Source organism: Prosopis cineraria, unplaced genomic scaffold, assembly GCF_029017545.1.
Source record: "Prosopis cineraria cultivar Desert tree isolate PC_DT_omini unplaced genomic scaffold, ASM2901754v1 PC7, whole genome shotgun sequence".
Lineage (NCBI taxonomy): Eukaryota > Viridiplantae > Streptophyta > Magnoliopsida > Fabales > Fabaceae > Prosopis > Prosopis cineraria.
Genome location: NW_026555338.1, coordinates 36,787,201 through 36,798,134, shown reverse-complemented (window position 1 = coordinate 36,798,134; position 10,934 = coordinate 36,787,201). Strand labels below are relative to the sequence as shown.

The following is a 10,934-nucleotide window of genomic DNA, read 5'->3' as shown; positions in this document are numbered from 1 at the left end:
CATAGCAAAGCAGTAACAATAGCTGATATTTGGGGCTATGATCACAAAGGCTCGTGGTTTTTGCATCACTTATATGGCCAATACTCAATAATACGTTAGTTACGCAAGGAACATGTGAAATGCTCACGCACTACATGACTCCCTGCTCGAGCGATCGCATGAGTTTTGACAATACAAGACAGATACCTTCTGGCAAACTTAACAAATAAAGTTTCGGTTTTGAATCAAATACTTTTGTACCTGACCTTAAAGATGCCAGAGAATAATATACCTTTTCGCTTTGAATCAATGTGCACCATCCTCCTTTCAACTCTCAACAATTTCAGTTACCCGCACAACTTCACGTTTAAGATCTGAAGAGAGGGCAATACGTGATACTTTCACCAACGGCTTTGATTTCGAAAGCACCATCCTCGTTTTTTAAAGTTTTAACTTACAAGCAATTTCAGTTACCAATACAGCTTGAAGCGGCATTAAAATATTCAGTTAACAGTTTTCTACCCCATTATTTCAATCTTGGAGGCGTCATCCTCATTCTTCTGATCTAACTGAAGGAGAGAATTCAACTCGAGGATGAAGATTGTGATTTTGACTCCACGTATCTGATTATCCTTCGCTCCATCTGCATTGAGATTATGTTTTATTAGTTTCAATGTACGGATTAGGATAAAAGATGTGCTTCATATTACAAAAGACAGAAGCGTTCTATAAAGCTATCCTCTTCGTTTTGTGACCTTTTTCTTACTTAGAAACAAATAAAAACTTCATCATGTCTAATGATTATTTTACATGAAAGAATTGAAATTGACAGGAGTTAAAAATCCAGTTTTCTTTCTTCAAAGCTCCAATTGTATATACCATAGATGTGAACTTGAGGGAGTCCTAAGTTAAGGAACTACAACCAATTTTTCTCTCGCTATCTCCACCTTCCACAACGAGCCCAAATCGTTCTACACTAATCGCCATCAAATCAGTTCCTTCTTGTACTCTCTTTCTCTTCCAACTAGTATTATTTACTCTTTTGACTAAAATAAAGTGCAAGCATATACGTTCTTTACCAAATATGTGTCGAATCATATTCATCAGACAAACGTTAACCCCAAAAAAAATCTGACAAAAACAATGTAGGATACCCGAACATAAGACTCCAACTTGGTCTTGGTAAGACTAAATTCACTTTGTACCCACATCAGGCTTCGATCAAACCTGAACAACAAAGTTTCCATAAAAAGAGAAAGAGGGGCAAACGACACACAAACATATATGTAAAATAATAATGCGATGCTTCAAAATATAAAACGATAATAATGTAGCTAACATTGAAAGAGTTCCAAATAGATGCCAACTGTCATGAACATATACAATTCCAGATGAAAGATGAAGTTCTGAGCAAGCTAATCCTATAACACTATGACTGCCCATAGGGAAAATAATAAATTCAAGTTATTAAAGAAGGGAATCTTACTGTCACCTACGAAAGTTGTGGATGGAGCTATTAACCCTTCCATTTACTGAACTGATCCATTGTCTAACTCATTTATTCAAAGACATCAGGTCAAATAATATTCAACAAATTTATACATCATATTAAAGCTCCGCAAATTAGCATACCGGGATCAGGATCACCTTCAATCAAGTGTACCTGATTAAATTGCAGGTCCATTTGACTGAATAAGGATATAATTATTTAAGACGTCAATGCATATCATAGAACATAGATTTCTTAAACAAGAAATGTATGGAAAGACAAGATTGCTTTACAGGAAAAACTTCATAGTGTGGTGTAGATTGTTACATATACTTCCTAAGAAAAGCCTGTTCGAATCTCCAGAATATTCTATATTTGCTTGCATTAAATACTAAGAAAGACTTGTGCAATTTTCTTCTGGGAAAATGGAGCAAATGTCAGCTCGGGATAAACAATGCCATGCCAATATATAAAAGATCACACATCAGATAACTGAGATAGAGCATTTACTTTCTTTTATGGTTCTCATCGCAAGCTTGAATCAGTTCACGACATGCATGCTTAACAAGCTCTGCACCAATGCTGTAACACCATGAACAAATGTCAGATAAAGCTCCAAATACCTAATTAGAAGCTACAAAACTGAGTCTACTCTTTGGCATCATAGTCTCATTATTTTTCCCTGAACTATTGCATAAACTTATATTGGAATCTAGTAGTGTCCCATATCAAAAACTGAAAACATGTCAACCAGAACACAAATTGAAAGATCCAAGCTTTAAGATACCATAACATCAACGTCAATGAAGAGAGGGTGCCAAAGTATGGATTTATTAATATCTCTAACACATGCGCGCGCGCGCAAAAGCTTTCCAGACCAGAAATGGACATAGCAAATGTTCAACTTACATCGAGCTGAATTTCAATTTGATAGTGAAGAATGGGGAATTGAGGACAGTGGGATGGATCACCTGAACACTTGCTCATGATAGTCATGATGCCATGGGATGGATCACACCATCTCTAAAGTCGTAGTTAAGGTGCAAGGGGAAGCCCCAGGATGGTTTCATTAATATCTCTAACACAGGAAAATATAAGGTGAGGTGGAGGTGGTAGATAGCAACAGCTAATGGACATAATATCAAAGAGAAGGGCAATGGAGGGAGGGATGTCAATTTGCTAGATGGACATGGAGTGCCAACTGTTACAGCTCCAACAATGTTGAGTGTTGTATAAACTACATTGTAGTATTGGGCTTTGTCAAGGGTAGTGGAAACAATTCTTCGCAATTGTTCAACATCTTTAGTATTTAGGTCAATATATTGTTAACAAACTATTCACGATAATGAAAAGAAAACATGAAAATAAAAAGTATCATGAGGTGAGAGGTAAGGGCACTGTGTTTCCTGTTCTTTTCCCTTTGCTGAACAGTTCCCTAATTTCCTTTTCTGGGGGAAAAATGTTTCACAAATTTCTATAACATTTTGAAAGTATACAATTAAAGACTGAATGGCCATCTCCAATCCAGGAGAGAGATAAAAGGGCATATGCATGTATTATATGTCTAAATACAGCCGGGACAATTGTGATCTATAGACTTTGCATGCTACCTTGTGCTCTTATCCTGTATTTCACGAGGAAGCGCAGACAACTTGGTTAAGTCAACATTTGACTCATCACTGTAGATATAGAAACACTGGTTAGAAAATTGGATTTTGCAATCAGCTTGAATGGCAAATCCTTGAAACAAGCATTATCATTACGCATGACTTGAAAGATCTGAAAGGATTGCTTCTACATCTCTGAAGTATGCTTCAACGAGCTTAACAACAAAATCTGATTCCTCGGTTCTCTGAGAATGAATTCTATTAAACTGATCGTTTATTATACCCTGCAAAAAATCAGAAGAAAAGTAATCAAACATCTGAGCATTGTTTATCCAACATCGTTTTGAAAGAAAAAGCTACTACATGATAGAAGAATGATATCTTGGTACAAATTAAATGCAAAAGAAATTCAAAGGGCGAGCCTGCCATGTTGACGCCAATTCTCCAGAGGAGAAAGTATATCACAAGAACTTAGAGGCAAGAGTATAAGAATGTGATGACAATCCAATAATACCGAGACAAGCTTTGAGTCATTCCGTCTACTACAAGTCCCAATAATGCTGAGACCAGCTTTGAGTCATTCCATCTACTAGGAGTTCTGGATCTCATCCTCACCAATGAAAGATTGGGGGGAAACATGGTAATTTTGGAGAGCGTGAAAAACCTGGAGAATCTTCTACTTCATCAAACAAAGAATTAAAATAGCCAGGTGTGGTTCAATGAGAATGGCAAACAAAGGAAACATTAGGCAAAGGGTCATGACAGTTTTGAGGATGAAGAGTTAGACCCCCAAAGGAATCCTGGAAAAGATCCCTCATCAATAAAAAATAAAACAACTCAACAAGGAACCTTCTACCTCATCAAACAATGAATACAACTAGGCCAGGAGCAGTCCTTTGAGCATAACAAACAAAGGAAAGATGAGGGAGAAAACCACAAAATTTTAAAGGTGGAGGTGGAAACCATAGAGAGATCCTTCGGCAAACAGTTCAGCATAGATCACAATTCAAAACACTCAACAAGGAATCTTCTACCTCATCAAGCAATGAATCCAAATAGTCCTGGTGCAATCCTCTGAGAATTGGCAAAGTCATTTTCTGTTGAGAGCAAAACAGAAACAGCCAAAAAGAAGGAAACTAGAAGGAAAATTAAGCTTAAGTTGGAAGAGATGATCTTGGAAGGGGGGCACTTCTTTTTAGACAGATATGAAAGCCTAATGAGTTGCAGATAGAAACAAAATCTATCAGATAGATGAATAAGAAATCATTCAAAACAGACTCTGTCAGAAGGTCATGAGTTAAGCATGAGCTCTGGTGCAATTAACCACAAAAATTTGCAAATTATCATTAATGCCATTGTCAATGACAAATGGCAAGGCAGTTACTTTTATCCTTATTTAAATGATATGAATCCAAATAACACTATTATATTATGCTGGCTTTAAGAAAGGTGGGTAGTGAAATGTGTTGCACTCTAGCTACTGGAAACCCACAGAACTGAGCACTTAAAAAAAAAAATTAGAGTGTTTTAAAATAAATGAAAAAAAATTATGTTTCTCCTTTTACTTGGTAAAAGAAAACAGAGCTTTGTAAATTTACCAAAAAGCTAATATAAAGTGGAATCGCTTACTTATTTTAAATTTAAAAGATTAAATAAGGTCATAAACAATGGCGTCCAAGAAGCTTTGCCAGCAGATAGAAGAGCAGCACATCATTAGAAGCTAAAACCATGAATTGCCAAAGCATATTTAACAGCATGGGCATGAGACACGGCATGGGAATAACATGACAATATCTGTTGCCTCACGTTGGGCATAGTATAACTATCCAACTCCTGTGAAACAGAGATAATCCATTTCTGAAGTGCTGATGTTTCAAAGCTACAAAATGGCCATAGCTACTATTTGAGTGAATTTAGACAACGATATCTCAAGAGACTCGAATTGATTTATTTTATCCCTATTCAATAAAATTGATGACTTTGACAAATAAGAACAGGATCATCACCTATTTTAAAAAGCTCAATGAAAGCAAATATTTAACTGAAAACATTTTCTTTTTTGAGTGAGCATGTCCTTATGCCACAAGCTATTATTAATCATTATCATAACCCTTTATTCTCACATTTTGGGCAAATATTTAACTGGAAACCTATGTTTATTTTCACATTTTTTTCGTTTGATATTTTCATCACATGCAATTGTTTTCGTGTTGATATTTTCATAAAATGCTAATTAAAGCCAACATCCAAACAAACACAAACACAAACGTATTTTCATAAACATTTATTAATAGTTTTCATTATGTATTGACCCTAAGGTCTACTTAATTACATCAAGTTTTACAGGTTCATTTGAGCAAAACACAACATGTGAGGCTGTCAAGCCAATATGTGATTAGCAATAAAACCACAACATGTGAGGCTGAAAAGGAAAAGAATCTGTATGAAGCATAAACATATCTAGATTCATATTGATCAATCAGTCTCCTGAACCCAAACCTGAGGCTACAATAGATAAGCCAGCAACTGAATGAGCAATGCATTACAGAATTTTCAAGCAGGTATACTCAGCTGAGGAAATTATAAGTAATGCATGGTTTTCACCGCACGTTTCCACAGTCAATAATCCTCCTCTCCATCTGTCCATTCAAGAAGGTACAAAGGAAAAAATAAAAAGGATGTTGAATACTCCAGTTCTTAATTATATCCAAAATTACAGTGACAGAGTGACGTGAAGGAACAGCTATGAAGAAAAGCAAAAGCAAAGATAAATGTTAATATTGACATCCCCCAAAAGGATTAAAATGCGATGAAGTGCCATCAAGATAAGTGTCTCTCTTTAATTTAATTAACAAGGCTTGCGGTAACCATAAACAGAATATCATATCCATAATGCTTCATTATTCTGTTTCTCCTATATTAGCAAGTTAAGACACTGCTCCATTAAACACTTTCTTAAAATTTGCATCTTAGAACTTCCTTATGACAAGGTAGAAACAGATGCAACCTTAGGGTTGTAATTGAGTCATTGACCCTCTTCCTCCTCCTCTTTTCCTCTCCATATGAGCATATCCAGGAGTGATGTTCTGTGAATTGTTATCAGTCACAGAGAAATGCTTACCAGATTAAAAAGTGGGGAGAGAAATCAAGGGCGGGCTGGAGAGGTGAAATGTCTAGATTATAAGGAGCATGTAAAAAAATGACCATACAGGAAAAATCAGTCAAAATCAATGTGTTTAAAAGGATTGAAACCACCTACAGTTTTATAAACCAAAGCCAAATTCCATAATGCGTTCCTTTCATCAGTTTCTACCTCTTATACCTAAAAATATTTTAAGCCATGCACAATCATTGTTGCTGGGGAAGGGGAAATAAAAACTAGAAGCCAGCCTTTTAAGTCTAACCTAGACCTCAAGTGATAATATTTACCTGCACAAGGATCTCCCACTTTCTCCTCAAATAAGAAAATTCATTCTTGGTCCAATACAGAGCATGGAAGCAACTGAATCACAATAAAACGAAGAATTTGACAAGAATCTAAAATGTTATTGAATCACATTAATTGCAATACTTTACCTTATACACATTAATGACAGTTTAATCTCTCTATCTCTCTATGAATTAGGCATTCCACAACCATCAATTGCAATGTCATTAAATAATCACTTAAGTAACTAGTATTTGAGGCTCAATTTTCCCAAAGAGAATTTGCGTACACTACAAAGTGCAAGAGTGTTCATCATGCATTTGGATATATAAAAGAATGCATGATTGAGGAGTTTCCTTACTAATTTTTTATCTTTCCTTCAACAAACATGAAGGAGTTCAGCACATGCACGCGTGCCATTCTCAGCAGCACTACAACAAGGAAAAACACAGAAATTTGTTGCTTGAAAAATGACTAAAAGTAAAATAGAAACGTCAAATCTAGAATGTGATATTAAAAAAAAAAAAAGGTCATTGGTATATAATGAATATAATAAGTAAAAAATATTTTGATTTGGAACAGAAAGAAAGGAATCAGAAAAAATTTAGAATGTTCTTTTGTAAAAAGAAGAAAATTTTTTGTTAAGAAAGAAAAGAGTCACAAAATAGGATGCAAAGAAATCCGCCAAGCTTAAATTCCAAAATAAAGTTTGAGAAAATAGCTAAGATACCGTTAAAGAAGAACTGAAAATAAAGCCATTATAAGAGAACAAATCAAAGCAAATGCCCTCAACTATGGAAAGAGGAGAACAATTTTTTATCATTAAAAAATGATTAGATTAAAAGGAAAGAAAATAAGAATTAGAAACAAATGAAAACGAATTAGAATTTATAAGTGAAAAATAAATAATTCGTGGCACATAGACTGGGTGGATCAGCGAAGCTGGCTTTTCATAATAGCAACAGCCATCTAAGAGTTGAGACTTGAAGGCGAGAATCAGGGAGGAAGGAAGGAAGGAGGAGGAGGAGGAGGAGGAGGAGGAAGAAGAACTCATAGTGATGAAGGATTGAAGGGCAATTTGACATTACACACGACCGCGCGGGACGTTGTGCCTCTTCTGCACCAACACCAAGTGGCCCTTGGCAGAGAGATTTTCCATGGCTGGGAGCGGCAACGGCGGTGATTTTTTTTTTTTAATTGAAAACATTAAGTTATAAAGTGAACATAGTCTAACTGCGCCTTTGATTTTCTGTTGGTTAAAAATTCACTTATAAAAAATTTAAGTAAAAATTAATTCAGTAACATTTAATTATTATAATAAAACTTATGTTTAAATATATTTTTAGAGTCAATTATTTAAAATAATAATGATTTATATTTTTAAATATTGATAAAAATGACATTGATTTATGATGATTTATATTTTTTATTATATAAATATAATATATTATAATGGTTTAAAAAATTGAAAAATTTTAAAATAACATAAAATTTCATATATTAAATAATAATAATAAAAAATATGAAGTCTAATGTATTGAAAAATATTATATAATCAATAATTTAACATTTCGGATGAGGGAGCACCGACATCAAAGAGCGGGAGACGGGACAAGTTTGGCTAGAAGAACGGTAGGCAACATTGAGAGGAGTAGGGACAAAAGAGAATTTGAGAACTATGAAGTGAGCTTGTGTGATAAAGTAAAAAAATTAAGAGTGACATGATCAATTAAAAAAATAAGTGTAAATATTTTTTTTATTAAATGCTTAACTCACATTTATCATTTGAAATCAAACTCGGAATAAAGTTCTTAAATCTACTTCCAAATCTCATTTTAATCACATCTTAAAAGTGTTTTTGTCCAACTAAAAATTTTCCAAACAATTTTTGACATTTAAAAAGTTGAAAATTACTGTTCATAAGTCAATTAAAAAAATAAGTGTAAATATTTTTTTATTAAATGCTTAACTCACATTTATCATTTGAAATCAAACTCGGAATAAAGTTCTTAAATCTACTTCCAAATCTCATTTTAATCACATCTTAAAAGTGTTTTTGTCCAATTAAAAATTTTTCCAAACAATTTTTGACATTTAAAAAGTTGAAAATTACTGTTCATAAGTCGAATGTTGTTTGGCCAAACGTGCCTGAAAAGACAAACAAACATGTATATCATACATGACGTGGATATGACCTATCCTGAGCGATGCGAAAATATAATAAGATGTACATCATACATAACACGGATTATGTTCAAGCCTTTTCCTTGTTAAGTTTCTCGTCCCAGCAAAATCATGCGAAGGTTTGTGGTGATGCCATTACATGAATTTCTCTTCATTTTTTCTTTAATCATTATTTCCCTTCAACTTTTCAATCATGATCATTAATGTTGTTCTATTAAAATAAATTCATTTTAACCATAAATTTAATGAATGACCGTAATTAAAAAGTAAAAATAATAATGATAAAATAATGGAGATACCCTTCTCCCAATTTCATGAGGGGGCGTGGGGAGACGGATAACAATAGCACCATCTTTCTGGTATTATTTATGATATTTTTATAAAATGCTTAAATTAAAGCTGACAATTTTATGGTCAAAAGAAATAGTTTTAATTATGTTAGTGATAAAAATTTATTTAATAAAAATAGTCTTTTATCATTAATTTTTTCTTCACAGATTTCATATTTTTAGAAAAGAATATTTTATATCATGTCAACTTGATGTTATGTCTAGTCAAAACAAAAAAATAGTGCCACGACAGAAGAGAAAAAAAATTTAAATGGGTTGAGTTCTCAGAGCTTGCTAGAATTAGGGCATATTAGAATTTATTCGTTATCTGGTGGGTTACGATTTATGAATCAAATTCTTTTTTTTAATTAAATAGCGAGGTAATTGCCCAAAATGAGAAACAAAAATCAAACAGGAAGACACCTTGGGCAAACTAAGCCATTCTCATCCTAACACAGAAGGTCAACAATCCCCACTAGTGGGTCATATAACAAACAGATCTCATTGACTTGAAGGAAGCCCCATCTCCAGTCAGCACATATGTTCCCCTCACGGAGAGCATGCATTACCCTTACTCGTCACCTATTATCCAATATCTTACCAATCCTTTGTGTAAGGGGATCCACCTCACCCCATTGAAATAACTTCTCCAAACGTTTGACAACTGTCATAGAATCAGATTCAATAATGACAGCATTTCCTTCAAACGTCTGTAGTAACAAAATACCTGTACATACCCCTTACATTTTCGCCTCCTCCATGGAACACCTTCCTTCACGTCTCACAAAACTACCCACCTATCTACCCTCATTATGTCTAAACACTTCCCCGCAGCTTGCTTCTCCTTCACCCCCTTTAATTGCTCCATCAACATTTAATTTGAGCCACCCCTCCTCCAGCTTTTCCCAAATCACATCAAAAACAATTCTACCCCTTCCAACATTCTTCCAATAAGCCTCCCTTACTTCATAAACAGACTTCAATACCACAGCTATAGGATCTAAAAGCCAAACAAACCTTCTTCAAACATAAATAAATATGTTTAAAAGTTGATAGTCACATGTTTGGACTTAGCACAAATTATACAGTTTATTTTTAGGTTAAAGATCATTTTTATCTCTTAACTTTACTTGAAAAGTTATTAAACATCAGAAACTCATATGTGGATCAATTCTATTAATCAACATTTACAATCTAAACCTTCGACGCCCTCATGTTATCTAGCTTAATAGTTTTTGTTAGTAGGCCTCACATTATAATTTTTTTATATTTTACCCCATCTCTCCTCTCTCTTCTCTCTTCTCTAAGGGGGTTCATAGGCTCGGTTTGGTTTGATTTTGGCCAAAGATCAAACCGAACCAAACCATTTGGTTTACTCATAATTAGGACCTGATCAGTTTTTATGAATCTCAGTTTAGTTAAAGTTTAGATCAGGCTTCAATGCACTTATTTAATTTTATTTCCTTTTTCATCTTCATAATGGTGTTTATATTAAAATTAAATCTAATTCTTTTTTGCTCCTTTTTTTCATAAGTAGAGGTAAAACAATATAATAAAATTTCAATGAGAAAATGATAATTAATCATAAAAATTGATATGAGTTTTTAACAATAAAATTATTTAAGATTATGCATTTTCATTCAAGTCCTTTGAAAATGTTTATTTGTGAATCTATATTTTAATAAACTTATTATACAAAATTCAAAACAAATTGCTTCTTATAGATAAATTGAATACCGAGGCTTTCAAGTTATAAATAATTAAATGATGGTTATAGCATGATTATTATAATTATTTAATATTATACATTTCCATTCAAGTCCTTTAAAAATGTTTATCTATTACTATAAAAAATTCAAAATAAAATACTTCTTGTAGATAAATGGTCATATATTTTATAAATAAATAAATAGTATTTT

General features: G+C 33.4%; 1 protein-coding gene and 1 long non-coding RNA gene across 5 annotated transcripts; both read right to left on the bottom strand.

The window, feature by feature from the left end:
• Nucleotides 1-320: 320 nt before the first annotated feature.
• On the bottom strand, nt 321-6,072 carry LOC129315452 (histidine-containing phosphotransfer protein 1-like). 4 transcript variants are annotated; one of them, XR_008594497.1, is made up of 7 exons: nt 5,648-6,072; nt 3,232-3,359; nt 3,079-3,147; nt 1,979-2,050; nt 1,134-1,206; nt 502-622; nt 321-353 (listed from the first exon to the last, which is right to left on the bottom strand). XR_008594497.1 is itself a non-coding variant. In XM_054959130.1 (6 exons), exons 1-6 carry the CDS (start codon nt 5,720-5,722, stop codon nt 563-565), a joined length of 477 nt encoding a protein of 158 aa, XP_054815105.1. In that variant the 5' UTR covers nt 5,723-6,070; the 3' UTR covers nt 346-562. The 4 variants fall into 4 exon arrangements, 3 of the variants coding, with proteins under 3 accessions (XP_054815105.1, XP_054815106.1, XP_054815107.1); XM_054959130.1 differs by having other exon boundaries at nt 346-622; nt 5,648-6,070; XM_054959131.1 differs by lacking the exon at nt 5,648-6,072 and adding an exon at nt 4,110-5,266 and having other exon boundaries at nt 346-622.
• A 96-nt stretch (nt 6,073-6,168) lies between these two features.
• LOC129315453 (uncharacterized) lies at nt 6,169-7,692 on the bottom strand. Its single transcript, XR_008594498.1, has 4 exons — nt 7,591-7,692; nt 6,864-6,933; nt 6,505-6,577; nt 6,169-6,397 (listed from the first exon to the last, which is right to left on the bottom strand). It is a non-coding gene; the product is annotated as an uncharacterized LOC129315453 (long non-coding RNA).
• Nucleotides 7,693-10,934: the final 3,242 nt, after the last annotated feature.

Coding starts and splice junctions, on each gene's coding strand:
- LOC129315452 (XM_054959130.1), bottom strand. CDS start 5,722: ATGGACAGATGGAGAGGAGGATTATTGACTGTGGAAACGTGCGGTGAA. Junction 3,148..3,231: donor TCAGATCTTTCAAGTCATGC/GTAATGATAATG, acceptor CTATATCTACAG/TGATGAGTCAAATGTTGACT. Junction 1,207..1,978: donor GATGAGAACCATAAAAGAAA/GTAAATGCTCTA, acceptor TTTGTTGTTCAG/GTTTGATCGAAGCCTGATGT.